General features: G+C 42.6%; 1 protein-coding gene across 2 annotated transcripts in view; it reads left to right on the forward strand.

Annotated features, from left to right (window-relative positions):
* The window catches only part of CEP63 (centrosomal protein 63), a 40,989-nt gene that overhangs the window by 9,860 nt on the left and 13,293 nt on the right, over positions 1–17,836 (forward strand). For both annotated transcript variants that reach the window (XM_089671230.1, XM_089671229.1), the window contains 5 exons: positions 1,022–1,138; positions 4,788–4,901; positions 6,183–6,395; positions 7,666–7,811; positions 12,872–13,121. In XM_089671230.1, the coding sequence (XP_089527356.1) occupies positions 1,022–1,138; positions 4,788–4,901; positions 6,183–6,395; positions 7,666–7,811; positions 12,872–13,121 (840 nt within the window). The remainder of the gene's footprint in view (positions 1–1,021; positions 1,139–4,787; positions 4,902–6,182; positions 6,396–7,665; positions 7,812–12,871; positions 13,122–17,836) is intronic.

Raw genomic sequence — 17,836 nt, forward strand, 5'->3', positions numbered from 1 at the left:
TGGGCTGGTATTATTAGTGATGATCTGTATTCAGGCCACACTGAATATGCCTTAAGTCAGGGGTGGGCAAATGTGGCCCTCTAGCTGTTGTAGATCTACAAGTCCCATGAGGCATTGCAAAACTGACAGTTACAAGCATGACTCCCAAAGGCAAAGGCACGATGGGACTTGTAGTTCACCAACAGCTGGAGGGCCACAGTTGCCCACCACTGCCCTAAATGCAGAGCACTGTGCCGCAATGATGACTCCCGTGTGCTTGCATGGGATTCACGTGATTGCAGCCTGGTCATTCAAATGGCCAGAGAGTGCAATCCTCTAATGAAGACTTAAGTGACGATGGGAGCACCAGCGGCGGTGACCGAGCAGTTTTTGAGGGCTCAGTTTTAAAGGTAAGCCTGCCATAATATGTTAATATGTGGGGCATATTAGCATATTATGGTTTAACACTGCAGGGGGCACATTTTAAAAAAAAAAAAAAGTTTTAGACTTTAAAAGAGACCCCGTCACCACCTTAAAAAGTTCCGGTAGAAGTATAGCAAAATCAAATACTTCTTATGTACAATATATGTCTCTCAATAGTAGCAAGCAATATTTTTAAGATGATGGTCATTTATCCCTGATAAAGGACAACACCAAAAGATCAAAAAGCCCCATAGAAATACCAGACTGATAGCTGTGCAGCGCCATGGTGGAATACTGACTCCTTATTGGTCTGTGAAGTTCCCCACCACACAAAGGACTGATATAGAAGTTTAGCAGGTGGAAGGGACCAAGACAAGTGCACATTTTACAGCAAAAGTTAAGATCTGCATGTTATGGCTTTCTCCTGTGTTTTATATTTTACTGATCACCTAACGTGGTTTTCATACATAGTCATCCCTGCTTTTCTCCTCATATGCTTAGATTGACTTGCCTGGTTTGTGTTAATATACTGTATACTCTTTAACAAATACATCTGGAGTTTACTTAAGAGTCCCATGTTTTAAACAAGAAACTCTATTTACCGTCTTTTTTTCAAAAGCTCAATAAATTGAAAAGATCATATGAAAAGGTTCAGAGACGACACCACAGGTTGGAGGTGAGAGGCAAAGCAGAAGAAGAGAAGTCCGAGGTTAGCCGGCTTACAAGAAGGCTGGAGGTGAGAAAACTAGAAAGGAAGAAATTAAAAAATCTAAGTTACAATGTGAATGTGTCCCTCTTCAGTGTTTTCATCATTGCTGTTTTATGGGTTACTCAGTGTTAGCATTTCTCCTGCAACAGCACTGCTGAAAAAATGTGAAATAGAACTGTACAACCTAATAATACTGATGCTGTTCCATGAAACATTGAAACTTTATTCCGTTTGTGTAACATTTGTGGGGTTGGATGTAATACAGAGTGTGGAATTTAAAACAGTGCTGAACTGGCAGCTGATCAAGAGCCTAGCATTTGGTGGACCCTTACAAGTTCCATTTAAAATATTGAGGCCTCCTTCCCCTATAAAAAAATCACCTGCTGATAGTATATCCAAAATGTAGTTGTAAAGAAAAAAGAGCATCCCAAATTTTGCAAGACACTCTAGTCCAGTGCAAGAAAGTCTTCTCCTAAGACTTAGGCTGCCCCATGCATTCCCCAGGATTTGACCAGAAGGAGCATGGCATCACCCTCACCTAGGCACCATTGGTAGATGACAGGAGTAAGGTATGTAATCTAACTTTTTCTTCACAAGTACATTTGGACATACTATGAGCAAGTGATTTTTTTTTTAGTTGTTTGTGCAGATAACTGTACCTTGTTTTATGTACATAAACCAAAATGAGAACATTGTCCTGTGTGCCTGGATGAAACACATGAACCAGCTGTTTCCCGCAATCTGGCTGTAATCCATAGACCAGGCCAGGAGCAGTGAGACACTGTCCTCGATGTTACAAATGCCTTGTATATGTGTATAGCAGGGAGAGAAGTGGCGGAGAGGAAAGAGCCCGGAGGAGGTGAGCTATGTTGTGTTCTCTTGGCTCCCCTCCTGTCGTCCATGCAGCACATGATACAAGATCACTGGATAGATCATATGGGACTGCAAACACACACTATGATTACACTCCCTGCCCACATTTCCTGCTGCATGGAGATCAGCAGCTCTTGGAGGAGGTGGGTGGGTAATCATAGTGAAAGTGTGGTCCCACATGATCTGAGAGAGGGAAGAGGGTGAAGGGAGAGGGAGAGAGAGAATCATATATACATACACACACTTCTTGAACTCTCTCGCTCTCTGGGGGGGGGGGGGGGGGGCGCAAGATTTTTGTGTTGACTAGGGCGGCACAGAATCTGAATACACTGTTGGGTGTGGTGCACTACAAAATAAATTAATAGGGGAACATGATATATGGATAAAATGCATATAAAGAAAAATGAAAATAAATGCATGTTGAACACTTTTGCACTACTAGGGTGGACCACTATCAATACACAAGGCTGTGAAGGGTGATGTGTGTGTATATGTGTGTATGTATGTTTTTGTGTGTATTCAGTTAAACAACTATACAGGCATGTGTGCATACTTACAATGAAGTCTTGGACCTGATGAACCCAAAGAGGACCTCAGGGGTACATAGCCCAAAAAATATTTACAAAGGGTCCCGGTAAAAAATGAAGATAGGGATGAGTTAACATAATGGGAACAAGAGGAGAGGGAAAAAAAACAACATATGATGCAAAGGTACATATGCACAGATGGGATTAAAGTATAGTATGGATCTCTATTTCCTCATTAAGGCCCCCCGGGACCAAGGTTCCAAGGGTATAAATCCAGAAGGTCTCACGGCGGCAAACGTTCTGCTGTTGGAAAAGAATTGGGCACAGATTCAATAGCCCGTACTGCAAGTCCTCTTGTGGACTTGTGGTTTTCTAGAAAGCGCTTTGGGGCACTTATGTTTGTCAGATCCATCCTTGATGAGGCGTCTATGTTCGCCAAACCTCTTTCTAAGTGTCGGGATGGTCCTTCCAACATAGAATAGATCACAGGGGCATTTTATGCAGTAGACTACGTACGCTGATGAACAATTGTGGAAACCGTTAATCCTGTAAGTGATCCCTTTTGGCCATGGGTAACAAACAGTTTTTTTCGGCATTGGTACATTCCTTTCAAATCAAGGAAGGTGGGGGATTCTTTTTGACCATGGGAGGATTTTTTAAAAATGCTTGGGGCCACTCAGCTTTAAAATGTTTTTGGCCTTACAATATGAGACCTTGGGATAGGATGGAAGGGATATCTGCAGGAAAGGGTCTTGGAGGAGGATGGGCCATTGTTTTCTGAGGATCTTTTCCATCGCTCTGTGTTCTGCATGGAACTGTGTAGGGAATCTCTGATGGGTTGTGTCTCGCTGGACGATTTTAACTTCTTTTCAGGTGTATTGTTATATGTGAGGTATTAGGAGTATGCTTCCTGCAAGAGGGGTGCAGGGTAACCTTTTGTCCAGAAATTTCTGAGTCAAGTGATCACTGTGTTCAGTGTAGTCACTTTCAAAGGTGCAGTATTGGTTTTTAGGTATGTTCTTGAATCATCTAGGGTGATCGCAACTGTGGAAGTGCAAATAGGAGTTCCCTGTGGTGGGCTTCACGTCATTTTTGGCATATATTTTGTTACCATCATGGCTCTGTTCCAGATCTAAAAAGGCTAGGACATGGGTGTCATGGACATGTGTGAAAGACAATCCTAGTTCATTTTTATTACAATAATGGACAAAGGCATTGACAGATGTATTGGATCCCTCCCAAATGATGACAATATCATCTATGTAGTGCCGGGGACTGCGCTCACCTCGCCATCCATGGAAGCGAGACTCCATCCCTGGACTTTTGGGTTGCACTAAACCTGTGCAATACTGATGACAAACAATCCCTTTTTTACTCTCTTTTGAGTGTTACTTAGCTTTGCTGAATAAACCATATATAAATACTACACTCAGTGGCACCTCCCTTATTCTAGATTCTCCCACCTGAGCTGTGGATCTCTGCAGCTCCTCCAGAGTTACCATGGGCCTCTTGGCTGCTTCTCTGATTAATGCTTTCCTTGCCCAGCCTGTCAGTTTAGGTGGACAGCCATGTCATGGTAGGTATGCAGTTGTGCCATACTCTTTCCATTTTCGGATGATGGATTGAACAGTGCTCCATGAGATGTCCAAAGCTTTGGATTTTGTTTTATAGCCTAACCCTGCTTTAAACATCTCCACAACTTTATCCCTGACCTGTCTGGTGTGTTCCTTGGCCTTCATGATGCTGTTTATTCATTAATGTTCTCTAACAAAACTCTAAGGGCTTCACAGAACAGCTGTATTTATACTGAGACTAAATTATACACAGGTGGATTCTATTTACTAATTAGGTGACTTCTGAAGGCAATTGGTTCCACTAGATTTTAGTTAGGGTATCAGAATAAAGGGGATTGAATACAAATGCATGCCACACTTTTCAGATATTTATTTTTAGAACAGTTTAAAAGCCATTTATCCTTTTCCTACCACTTAATTGTGCCACTTTGTGTTGGTCTATCACATAAAATCCCAGTAATCCCATTTACGTTTTTGGTTATAACATGACAAAATGTGGAAAATTTCAAGGGGTATGAATACGTGTGTGTAGATTAAAAGATATAGCATAGAATCATTTTTTAAGCTTGGTAAATGGCAGCAAAATTTTCAAGCAAATGAAATGAATTATTTTCATGCTGTGTGACAGTCAAGTGAGGTTGTGCTTTCTCTTTCTATATCTCTATTTGTTGTTTGCATTGGATGTCATGGCTTTTCCCCTAGGAATTCCGCCAGAGGTCTCTGGACTGGGAGAAGCAGCGTCTCCTGTATCAGCAGCAGTTGGCAGCATTGGAAGCTCAGCGCAGGACACTAGCAGAACAGGCTGAAATATACCAGGTACACACAGGGATGCAACTGTTTTTTTGACTTCTATATTTGAGTGTACAGCTTTCCTTCTATTTTTTTTTTTTTTTCAGTGATTCAGTACACACCTGTTATGATGTGCAGAATACATAAAAGTCAGGTTTCAGTTTTTTGTAGCTAGGCTAGAGATAATTAATTGCTGCGGACTAGAGCTAATTGTACAATGTTATTGTTGGTGCATTGCCTTATTATATAGGCTGTAATCATGATAATGTTCCCTAAGTTGAATTCTTTTAGCCTTATTTTATTTCATCTTAAAGCACAACTTCAGCTTGTTTTGAATAGGTAAGGGCTAGAAGCTCTGTCAGTTTTTATTGTAGTCTCTGTCCCCATTTGGGATATTCCCCAAAGTGTCACACACAGTGTCTGCGTTCAGGTCTGTGTACCTGCTGCTGCTCACATGTCAGATTTAGGCATGTGACTGTCCGTGCAGCTGCTGCGTCTGCATCCAATTATGTGTTCTGCCTGCATACAGCTCTAAGGTGAATGCACACGCAGCAAAAAAGCAGCTCATCATGGAGGACAGGTCTCGGCACCCATCTCAATGCGCTCTAAAGTGTAACTTTGCTAAACCTACCAGTTCCAGAGCCAGTAGGATCCTGCTGCCTAGATCACGTAGCCCATTGTGAAAACCTTCCCAATCAGGGCCACACATGCAATCTATGTGCTCATTTATTACTATGGTGAGTTAGTCCATTACAGTCAACGAACGTGCAGAGTGCATGCATTGCTTAGAGTGGGAACATTTTGACAAGTAACTGTGCAATCTTGTTGCTGACGTCCACCTGTCAGGAACAGATGAGTATAAGACTGGGAGTGGCTGGGAGAACTATGATTTACAATATAGGTGTAACTGCCTCCAAAGGTACATGAAACCTGTATTAAGAGAAATGTGTGGGCTACCATCGTTGACTTGTTTCTGAAAATATTAGTGTTCTGACTGTCATGCTCATCTGCAAGTCAACCATGACAGTTTTCATGGTTTTGAAATCTTATACAGAAGAAAATATATGTAGACTGCCATTGCCAACCTCCTTTATAAAATGTTAGTTGCCTGGCTTTATCTGGCTTCAGTACTTTGATTCGTGATCCAGAACAAACATGGAGCCAGTGAACTCAATGGAAATTCATGTCACTTCAGCAAAGGTTGTGCAAGGATTTCTCTAAGCTCTCTAAGGTTTCTTTTAGCAAAACATGCCTGTGAGTTTTTTTTTTTTTTTCTTTTCCTGATAATTATCTTTCCCGATTTTGCAGCAACAATCCCAAAGCCGTAAGCATATGCTGGAGCAAACAAGCTTGGCTGGCCGATCAGAAGTCCAACATCTTAGTGGTCAGCTGGAACGTGCTAATGATACTCTCTGTGCCAAAGAAGGGGAGTTAGAGAGTCTGAAGCTGCAGCTAGAGTCCTTAACTGCTGGACAGGAGAGAACAGACCGTGAGCTTGAGCAGGCTCAGCACACCATAAAGGTGAGGCCACTGGTGCGTTACTTGGCTGGTGTTTGCTATGATAGTATTGTACCATACCAAAGATGATTCTTGCACACATTTCAGGGGGGCTCTGTCCATTTATTTCTCAGTGGCTTATATCCTATTATTTATTGCAGGTGTTAATATAGGGCCTTCAATTTATGCAACACATTACATATTGTACATTTGCATCATTCCCTGACCTGGGGACTGGTTCACACCATGCCTGCATCTGAATCACACAGGAACCAGGAACACGCTGTGCATTCCTGTGCGATTCAAACCGCATGTAAAACGCTCCACATTTGCGTTCTGCTCTGGGTGTCAATAAAAAGTTAACATCCCAAACACAGGTTGCAAACGCATTGCGTTTGCCTGCACCTGCATGCTCTGTTGTTGGTGCGGTGTGATTTCAGCCTATTCAGAATGAATGAGCTGAAATCACACAGGATAGCACAGCACGTTTCTGTGCGATTCAGATGCAGGCATGGTGTGAACCGGCCCTAAAGGAGTTCACAATATACAGTCTACGTGCACACGTACATATACTAGGCCTAATTTACATAGGAGCCAATTACCCTACCAGCATTTCTTTGAATTTTGGGAGGAAACTGGAGTGCCCAGAGCAAACCCATGAAAATACAAGGAGAACATGCAAACCTAATGCAGCTAGTGTCATGGTTGGGATTTTAACCATGGACTCTAGTTCCGCAAGGCAGATGTGCTAACCATTAGGCCACTACGCTGTCCATATTCTTGCACGGTTTTACAGTGTTTATTTTGTGATATAATTGAGAAGGATCAAAATCTTTGTCAGTTTTTAAATGCTGTTTGTGTGATCAATGAAATTTATTTTTTTTTCTCTTCTTGTTTTGTCTGACACTGTCATCTAGAAATTAACTGGGGGGGTCTCCCTAATGGGAACAGGGACAGCAGGTAAATCCTAGGAAAGCTTCTATACTGACCTAAGTGTGATAAATGTGTATTTATTGCTACTTCTGTTCCTGATGGGGGGGATTTCCTCTGGCTGCCAAGTAACAGAGGGGGAAATTATCCCTAATTTCTTGTTCCGTCTGACACCTAGCAAATAAATAGAAGGTAAGGAGAAAACTCCCTAGCAACACAAACTGCAGTAAAAAGTTAACAAAGTTTCTACCGCTTCCTCACTTTTTTCAGAAACAAAAATGCTGAATAGGCCACTCTGTACTGTAGTTATCTGAACATTTCAATATAATTGTTTAAGAAATCCTCCTGCTTTTCCTTCATACAGGTTCTCCAGGAAGAGAAAGCTGAGCTGCGGGCGACCATACAAGCTCAGACTGACTTCCTGCAGGGGTCTAAAACACAGAAGGAAGAACTACACAGAGAGGTGTGCAGGGTGAGCGACACACTGAAAGAAAGGGAGAGCAGCATCAGGTGAGTTCACCTTAACCGGGAGTGAAGGTTGCCTTAAATCACTGCTGCCACTGACCTGGTTCTTCACATTTTTTTGGATTTATGGAACATATATGGTTTTATATGGTTGCAAGGTAACAACAATTTTGATTTAACTATTTTGGAATGTGAAAATAAACCCATACAAAATGTGGTTGGAAACCGGTGTTCTATTAGTTATAGTTCTCAGTTGGCAGAGCAGATGTATTCTTTTTGCAACCTACCTAGGCTTAATTTTATTAAGTGAGTCAGTGAGCACTTACCATGTTTTGTTTACATGGATTCATCTTACCTTGTGCCATGGATCTGGGTCCATAAAGCAAACACTTCAGTGACCCAGGTTCCCAAAAACTACAGCCGTTTGTTAGGCAATTTAGACTGAACAGTTTCTTATTTGATAATTTGCCCCTAAATTAGTCAACCATGGTTTGAATTTCAGCTGACTATCTCTGAATTGGGTGAAATTTGAACCATGGGTTGGCCCTGTCAGTTCAACCTTGAAAAAAGTCAATTTAATAATAATAATAATAATAATAATAATAATAATTATTATTATTATACAGGATTTGTATAGCACCAACAGTTTGCGCAGCGCTTTACAATGTAAGGGAGACAGTACAATTGCAATACATTTCAGTACAGAAGGAATGTGAAGGCCCTGCTCGTGGTGCTTACAATCTAAAGGAAGGAGGAGATGATACAAAAGGTGATAGCTGCGGGGGATGATCTGGTGGAGGTGATTCAAGTACAGTTCTTAGGTGGAGGTGGGGTAGGCTTCGCTGAAGAAGTGCGTTTTCAAAGATCGCCTAAAGGCAGACGGGTGGGGGCTGACCGGACATGCTGTGGTAGGGAGTTCCAGAGGATGGGAGAGGCTCTGGAGAAGTCCTGGAGGCGAGCGTGGGAGGAGGTGATGAGGGAGCTAGAGAGGAAGATATCGTGGGAGGAGCGGAGTGGGCGATTTGGCCGATATCTGTGGATGAGGTCGGTGATGTAGCTAGGGGCAGTGTTGTGGATGGCTTTGTAAGCTGTGGTTAGTATTTTGAATTTTATACGTTGGGTTAGTGGAAGCCAGTGAAGGGATTGGCAGAGAGGGGCAGCAGTCACTGATCGGTTGGTAAGGTGTATGAGTCTAGCAGCAGCATTCATAATAGACTGAAGGGGGGATAGCCTGTGTAACGGTAGACCAGTGAGGAGGGAGTTGCAGTAATCGAGGCGGGATATAACCAAGGCGTGGATAAATTGTTTTGTGGTGTCATTGGTCAGGAAGGGGCAGATTTTGGAAATGTTCCGGAGGTTGAGGCTGCAGGATTTAGCCAGTGAGTGGATTTGGGGCCCAAAGGAGAGGTCAAAGTCTAAGATTACGTCTAGCACCCTGGTATGAGGGGAAGGACCAATGGTTGTGCTGTTGATCTTAATGGTAAGGTCGTGAGTGGGAGATCGGGGAGGAGGAAACATTATAGGCTCAGTTTTTGAAATATTGAGTTTGAGGTAATGATGTGACATCCATGCTGATATGTCGCTAAGTAGATTTGTGATACGTGAGGAGATTGAGGGGGTGAGCTGGGGAGTGGAGAGATAGATCTGGGTGTCATCAGCATAGAGGTGGTATTGGCAGCCATGGGAGGTTATCAGCTGGCCCACTGCGGAGGTATAGAGAGAGAAAAGGAGGAGCTCAAGAACAGAACCTTGGGGTACCCCACCTGGAAGAGGAGCAGAGGAGGAGGAGTTTTATGTGACACTGAAAGTGCGCTGAGAAAGGTAAGAGGAGAACCAGGAGAGAGCAGAGTCACAGAGGCTGATGGAGTGGAGTTTACTGAGGAGGAGCGGGTGGTCGACTGTGTCAAAGGCAGCGGAAAGGTCAAGGAGTATGAGTATGGAGTAATGGCCATTGGTTTTAGCAGTTAGTAGGTCATTAGTGAGTTTTAGTAGGGCAGTTTCTGTGGAATGTTGTGGGCGGAAGCCAGACTGTCGGGGATCAAGAAGGTTGTTGGTGAGGTAGCAGTTCATACGGTTGTGAACAAGGCGGTCGAGAAGCTTGGAGGCAAACGGGAGCAGGGAGATGGGTCTTAAGTTATTCAAACAGGTGGGGTCCAGCGAGGGTTTTTTGAGAATGGGGGGTAACCAGTGCATGTTTGAGTGGGGAGGGAAAGGTGCCCATGGAGAGTGAGAGGTTGAAGATGTGGGTTAGAAAGTTTAGGATAGAGCAGGAAGGAGGCTGCAACAGTCGTGAGGGGACAGGATCCAGGGGACAGGTGGAGAAGTGGGCCTTGGAAAGGAGTTCGGTAACTTCCTTGAAGGTAACAGGGTTGGAGGAGGAGTGTTGAGTTTAGTGTTGGGCCTGGTATGTTGGTTAGAGGAGGAAGCTTGACGCTGGAGATCTTATCACGAATTGTGTCGATCTTCTTCTTGAAGTGACTGGCAATCTCCTGTGCAGTAAGTAAGTTGGTGGGTGGAGGCAGGAATTAAGGGTAGAGAAGAGTTGACGAGGATTGGATGAGAGGATCTTGATGAGAGTGTTATAGTAGGTTTGCTTAGCAGCGTGGAGGCTGGAGTTGTATTTAAGAAGAGCGGATTTGTAGAGGGTAAAGTCTTTCAGGGATTTAGTTTTACGCCATGCTCGCTCAAGAGTGCGGCTGCGTCTCTTGAGACTTCTGGTGTCATCTGTTTGCCAGGGTTGAGACAGGCGAGGCCTGGTTCTGCATGTAGAAAGAGGAGCAAGAGCGTCCAGGGAGGATGATAGATAGTTGTTGTAGGCAGATGTGGCCAGCTCTGGGCAGGACAGGGGTGCAATTTCATCATAGAGGCGCTCAGTAGCGGAGTGAAGAAGGTCAGGGCTGAGGTGGTGGAGGTTTCTACAGGTAACGGTTTGCGTATTGGAGGCATGGGAGGTAGGAGGCAGGGAGAGTGTGAAGCTGATAAAGGTGTGATCAGAGAGAGGAAAAGTGGTGTTAGAGAGGTTACATGGAGTGCATAGGTGGGTGAATACAAGGTCAAGGGTGTTGCCATTGCAGTGGGTGTTGGATTGTGACCATTTTGTTAGGTTAAAAGAGGAAGTTAGGTTGAGTAGTTGAGAGGTGGCAGGGGTGTGAACATTGACTGGGATGTTAAAGTCACCAAGGATGATGGCAGGCACCTCAGAGGAGAGAAAGTTTGGTAGCCATGCTGAAAAGTCATTGAGAAAGCGTGAAACTGGGCCCGGGGCCGGTAGATGACTGCGATCCTCAGACAAACGGGAGAAAAGAGATGAATATAGTGCACTTCGAAAGAGCGGGGGGACAGGAAGAACCTAGAATGTGCATTCTAGGGAAAGAAGAAGTCCGATTCTGCCCCCTTTTCGTCCGCTGGGTCTGGGCGAGTGAGTCCAGAGGAGGCTGCCATGTGAGAGTGCAGCTGAGGAGACAGAGTCGGTATCTTGGAGCCAGGTTTCAGTAATAGCAAAAAGGTTGAGGGAGTGAGAGAGGAAGAGGTCATTGATAGTAGAGAGTTTGTTAGAGGCTGAGTGGGCATTCCAAAGGGCACATAGGAGGGTGGGGTTGGTGCGTGGAAGCAGCGGAATTGAGATGAGAGTGAGGGTTGCGGCTGCGGCCAGAGAGGGGAGGCTGCTGCTTCTGTGGGTTGGAGTTTGATGGTGGAGGGCCAGGGTTTGGGGCAATGTCTCCAGAAGTTAGTAGCAATAGGAGGGTGAGGGAGGTGAGGTGGCAGCGAGATTTATATGAGGGCAAGTGCCGCAGTGCTTTTGAAGCGGTGACATTATGTGGACCAAGAGAGAGCAGGAGATAAGTGCAGTGATATTGAGAGGGCAGGAGTGAGGGTGATATGTACAGGTTGTGGTGGGGAGGTGGGGTAAACAAGAGAGAGTTTGAGAAGAGAGGGCATTATAGCAACAAAGAGAGTTAGCAAGAGCATGCTGGAGAGAGGAGAGATAACAAAGGAAGGCTGACCGAGAGAGGGAAGAGCACATGCAATCTACTTGGGGTGCAGCACTATTGTTTGTACTTGCCTTAGTTAAAGTGCCATGTTTAAAGTGCCAGATACTTAATGCCGTAATGCGTACTTTGCGCAAGGAATGCCAGCCTGTCCCCTCGCCAGCCGTCCCCCGGAATGTTATGAATAAATACTTGGATGGACAGGGGGAGGTTAGGCAATCGTTCAATTAAGAGCTAATAAATGACACTTGGGGGATGTGTTCTGCCCTTAACAAATTGCAAGCAGGATGGACACAAGATAAGGCAAGGTCATTAGAACTAGGCCGAAGAGTGACCGTGACCTATCAAATGCAGTCATTGAGGCAGCTATGGGTCCTGATTGCTGCTGAATACAACAGCCAGCAGTTGAGATTCCTCCATCTATGCCGCCTAGCATGGATGGTGAAATTCAGCAATAACTGACTGGTGGGAGAAAATCTATACATGTATAACTAGTCTTATCCTGCTACCCTATTTTGAGTGCTGAATGAAGTAAGTGGCCTCAGATGTCTATAGGAAGGTTCAGATGATAGAAGGAAGTGGGGAAAATTATTGGAAAAAAAGCAGTGTGGATGCTAATTGGTTAATGGAATGCTACCTTTTTGTAGATCCCTGGGCATCCTAAAGATGAACTGAGCCAGGGAATATGGAGGTTCATAGGTCTACCCTGCACCTTACCTTGTAAGGTGATCCCTCAGGTTTCCTTTAAACCAAATTGGCTGATGGAAAACGTATAAGGAATTAAATACAACTTGTAGTTTATGTGGTATTTCATAACTTTCTAATCATACTGATTTATTTGCTCTTTCATAAAAAAAAAACATTATGTGTGACATGCTTTTAAATAATCCAGTCGTATATTCTTTTTATGGTGTGGGGCAGTCTGCCTTCTGTTTTACTGGCTGTTGGAAAAGCTGATTTTTCAGTATATTATTGATTCGTATTATGAGCACATAATATGAAGAGGTATGCCGCATAAAAACTCATATGTCTTTATTTTAGCATGTGAGCATGTTGTGTATTTTTAGCATGTGAGCATGAAATGCTTTCAAAGTTTTTTATGATTATGGATTGTAGGTCATTAGAAGAAAGATTAAAAGGAACCCGGCTCTCTGATGGGTGTACAGAAGTGGATGTACTGCGCTCTCAGCTGTCCATTAGCCATTTAAATGAGCAGAGGCTACAGGATGAAGTGACCCGACTAGAAAGTCATATTGGGTCAGTGACACTCCAATGCAAGCAGCTTGCTAAAGAGATTAAGGAGAAGGCTGAATCAAGGCAGCTGTTAGAAGATGAGCACACGAAATGCTGGGAAGAAATTAAGAAGGTCAGTGAGAGATCTCTGTACTTTTTATATTATTTGGTATGGCTTGAAATGATTTTGATAATATGTTCTGTGTACCAGGGCCTTTGGTATCGTATGTATTCCTTACTGCCATTTTATATACTGTATGAGTTGTAATCATATCAAGACAGGGAAAACATAAACTGCCTTCTATCAGTTCTCACTTTAAGACTACAGAGAAGGCCCAATGGCTCTGCCTCATTAGTGGAATGAACCTGTTATTCATTAGTAGATACTAATCTCCAAAGGGTCAGGTAGGAGATGTAGGCACTGCTCTTGGTCCTTCCAGTGTAGGTTGTAATGTTTAGGGCAATGTAGGGCAAAACAACATGTTCCTTTTTAAAGCTTTCTCTCCAGGCAAACGGCTACGTGCACAGATGAAATATAAATATATACATTGTATGTATACAGAGGTGTGGACATTTTTTTAAATAGTACTTGTCCAAGGACTAAATCAGTGTTCCAGTCTACTTGTCCCTCATGACAATCTGCTTGTCCTGATAAAAAAAAAAAGAACAAAACATTTTTTTTGCCAGTTTGGAAAATATGAAGGGTTGATGAGGGGCTTTATGGCAACTTAAACTGCTATAACATTTCTTAGAACACCCAAAGATTTGTTTTTCTAGGGCAAAATACACTGGGGAAAAATACACTTTTTACACACACAAAAAAAAATACAATACTAAACCCAATTTTTTAGTAAAATATAAACGATGATGTTACTCTGAGTAAATGCATACCAAACATGTCATGCTTTAAAATTGTGCACGCCCGTGCAGCGGCAACAAACAATGTAAATGTTACTATCCATAGGTGACGCTTTGAAAGTTTTTACAGGTTATCATCTTAGATTTACAGAGTAGGTCTGGTGTTAGAATTACTGCCCATGAGCTGACATTCTCAGTGATGTATCACGTGTGGACCGAATGCTGTTTGCATGTGTGCAGGACCGATGCATGCGTTCGCCTGTTTGTGTGGGGATGTGGGTGCTTTAAAAAAAGTTTTAATTATTTTAAAATTCTCACTTTTTTAATTTTTTTTCCTTTTTTTGATCACTTTTATTGCTGTCACAAGGATCGTAAACATCCCTTGTCACAGCAATAGGCATCGAGCGATCTAGGGTCAACAAGACCCCAGATCCCTCCTCTGCCCTTAAAAGCATTTGATTGCACAAGATCGGTGTGATCAAATACTTTCCATTTTTTCAAAATGGCGCCATTTACATCCAGAGAAACTAGAAGTGATGTATGCTCATCGCTTCCTGTTTCCTAGATCAGAGCGGAAGCACCAAATAGCCTATTGGGTGTCTTGGTGCGACAGTACAGCCCGCGGAAGGGGGGATGTCCCCTCCCGCTGCTTGTATAAGCAATCCAGTGGCTAGTTAGTTGGATTTCTTTTACAAGAGAGTCGACCGTTGACTGATGTCTGCTGCATGCCCGGAACTGCATCGGGCTATAGGAATTGCACATTCCTGTGTGTGTGTGTGTGTGTGTGTGTGTGTTATATTTTATATATATATATATATATATATATATATATATATATATATATATATATAAATGTTTATGTATGTACAGATACTCCTCAGTTAATGACCCACCTGTTTAGTGACTGCTCAGACTTTCAACCTACTCTCCGATGGATACAGTTCCTCGCTCAATGATCAGCTGTCAGACTTACAAGCTGTTATCCGACAGCTGTTTTCCCTGCCAGAGTATTTGTGATTTTTGGCCATCCAGTTCTGAGATTTATACAAAACTGCCACACAGTGCAGTCCTGTCTAACCGGACTGAAGACATGATTTTTTTTTCTGTTAACATTAAAATGCATATAAACCCTTACCTACAATGAACTTCCCTAATTTGGTGTGCCAAATATACCCTTGCAAGTTTTTTTTTTTTTTTTTTTTTTTTATTTAATCTGTTCAAGAAAATATCTATTGCTTCTGCCAGAAATCTTGATAGCAATGAAGTGAACAAGAAGGTATAAAGAAGGAGAGACCTGTGTCCTTTTTAATCTCTCAGATATGAAATAGGCAGGATGGACTCCACTTGTTTAGTATCTGAGAGCTCAGAAGACACCTGGGTACTAAAGGCAAATAGACTGTGTTCTTTGCAAGTGCAGTTGCATTCTGCAAGGACATTTGCTTCAGAGCTTAGTAAATGAGGGGAAGCTCTACTGACCTTCATCATCCAATCATGTGCAAGCAGAAATGCTGTTTGTTTTTATTTACCTTCCATGAGATTTGCAAAGTGTAGCTTCACCTCATTTACTAAGCTCTGGAGCAAATGCCCTTAGCAAAGTCTACTTGCCTTTAGTAAATAAACCCCATTGTGTTATACGCTCAAACAGTACGGTAGGAGAACTCTATATTTCTGTTACATCAACAGTTATATTTCTGTGCTTGCAGTGTGTTTTAAGGGATAAAACATTGAGGAATGGGCAAGTATTAGATTTGTACTAATGTTTCAAGTAACATATTTACTTATTTTAGCTATTTATTTAGTGCTTAAAAATGTATGCAGTGCGTTTTACATATTACATTTACACAAGTCCCTTCCCCCATGAAGGTCCCTACCTCACATGCATACATATACAGTATACACACACACTAGAGCCAATTTATATGGGAGCCAATACACCTACCAGCATGTCTTTGGGAAGAAAACGGAGTACCAGAGGAAACCCACACAATCACAGGTACAACAACAAAACTCCATGTAATTAGTGCCTTGTCGGGATTTGAACCAAGGGCTCTTGTGCTGCAACCGCTAAGCCACTAAAGGTCCTGTTCTTCCCCCAGCCTGTGACTGGACAGTAAAATTTGGAAGAACAAGATTGATGAGCTCATTTCACTGTCACTTTGCTCTCTTTTCCTATGCGCTTGCACTGCAGCACAACTGAATGGCTGCTTGTACTGGCTTTTCCTTCCCCAGTCTGTGCTCTGATGCACAGGGGATTGCAAAAGACTTAACCAGATAAGTTACATTCAGGAACCTAACCTTCTTGAATTTAAAAACTACATTTACAAATGTGTTGATGAATATAGAGCTTCATTAATTGTGTATTAATATCTGCCTGGAATTTAGCTTTATTGGTAGGTCCTTCAGCAATGTATACTTACCTTTTCTTCACTCCTCCAGTACTCCATTTGGCCATCAGTAGTGAGAAAATACTAGATACTTACAGGTATGGGGAGCATGTAACTCTCCTCTCTTGCTTCCATGTGACAGTGCTGGTGCTAGGCGACTGGCTGCTAAGACATCCAATCCTGTCCCATGGGATTTGGTCACAGTAGACTTATTTCAAGTTTTTGGTCTAGTGTGTGTGTGTGTGTGTGTGTGTGTGTATGTGTGTGTACATATGTGTGTGTATGTATGTATGTATGTGTATGTATGTATATATATATATATATATATATATATATATATATATATATATAAAATGTGTGTGTATATACAGTTGTGTTCAAAATAATAGCATTCAGACATCACTAACCTGATCAATCACTGTTTTTGGTAGAAATGATATTTCTACATGGCAAATAATTTACTAGCAGGTGTGGTAGAGTAATAGAAATCCAACAGACCCAATAGTCATGACATTGCATGATGCTGATTCTGTGTAATTGAATCACTAATTGAAAGGGGCATGCTCAAAATCATAGCAGTGTGGAGTTCTATTAGTGAGGTCATTCATTCTTTGAAAAATAGGTGGCAATTATTGCCCTTATTGAAGGAAGGAAGGCAGCAAATGTTGTACATGCTGGTTACAGTGCATTTCTCTCTGAAATTCTTAGGAAAATGGATCGTTCCAGACATTGTTCAGAAGAACAGCGTACCTTGATTAAAAAGTTGATTGGAGAGGGGAAAACATATAAAGAAGTGCAGAAAATGATAGGCTGCTCAGCTAAAATGATCGCAAATGCTTTAAAATGGCAACCAAAACCTAAAAGACGTGGAAGAAAGCAAAAAACTACCATTCGAATGGATAGAATAGCTAAAATGGCAAGGACTCAGCCAACAATCAGTTCCAGGAAGATCAAAGAAGGTCTAAAGTTACCTGTGAGTACTGTTACAATTAGAAGACTCCTATGTGAAGCCAAGCCATCTGCAAGAAGCCCCCGCAAAGTCCCACTGTTGAAAAAAAGACATGTGCTGAAGAGGTTACAATTTGCCAAAGAGCACATAGACTGGCCTAAAGAGAAATGGCGCAATATTTTGTGGACTGATGAAAGTAAGATTGTTCTTTTTGGGTCTAGTGGCCGGAGACAGTTTGTCAGACGACCCCCAAACACTGAATCACTGAATTCAAGCCACAGTACACTGTGAAGACAGTGAAGCATGGCTGTGCAAGCATCATGATATGGGGATGTTTCTCATACTACGGTGTTGGGCCTATTTATCGCATACCAGGGATCATGGATCAGTTTGAATACATCAGAATACTTGAAGAGGTCATGCTGCCTTATGCTGAAGAGGAAATGCCCTTGAAATGGGTGTTCCAACAAGACAACGACCCCAAACACACCAGTAAACGTGCAACATCTTGGTTCCAGACCAACAAGATTGCCGTTATGGAGTGGCCAGCCCAATCCCCGGATCTTAATCCAATAGAAAACTTGTGGGGTGATATAAAAAATGCAGTTTCTGAGGCAAAACCAAGAAATAGAGAAGAACTGTGGAATGTAGTCCAAT

This window comes from Staurois parvus, unplaced genomic scaffold (genome assembly GCF_062004578.1).
Source record: "Staurois parvus isolate SC_StPar_1 unplaced genomic scaffold, SC_StPar_1.0 ptg000102l, whole genome shotgun sequence".
NCBI lineage: Eukaryota > Metazoa > Chordata > Amphibia > Anura > Ranidae > Staurois > Staurois parvus.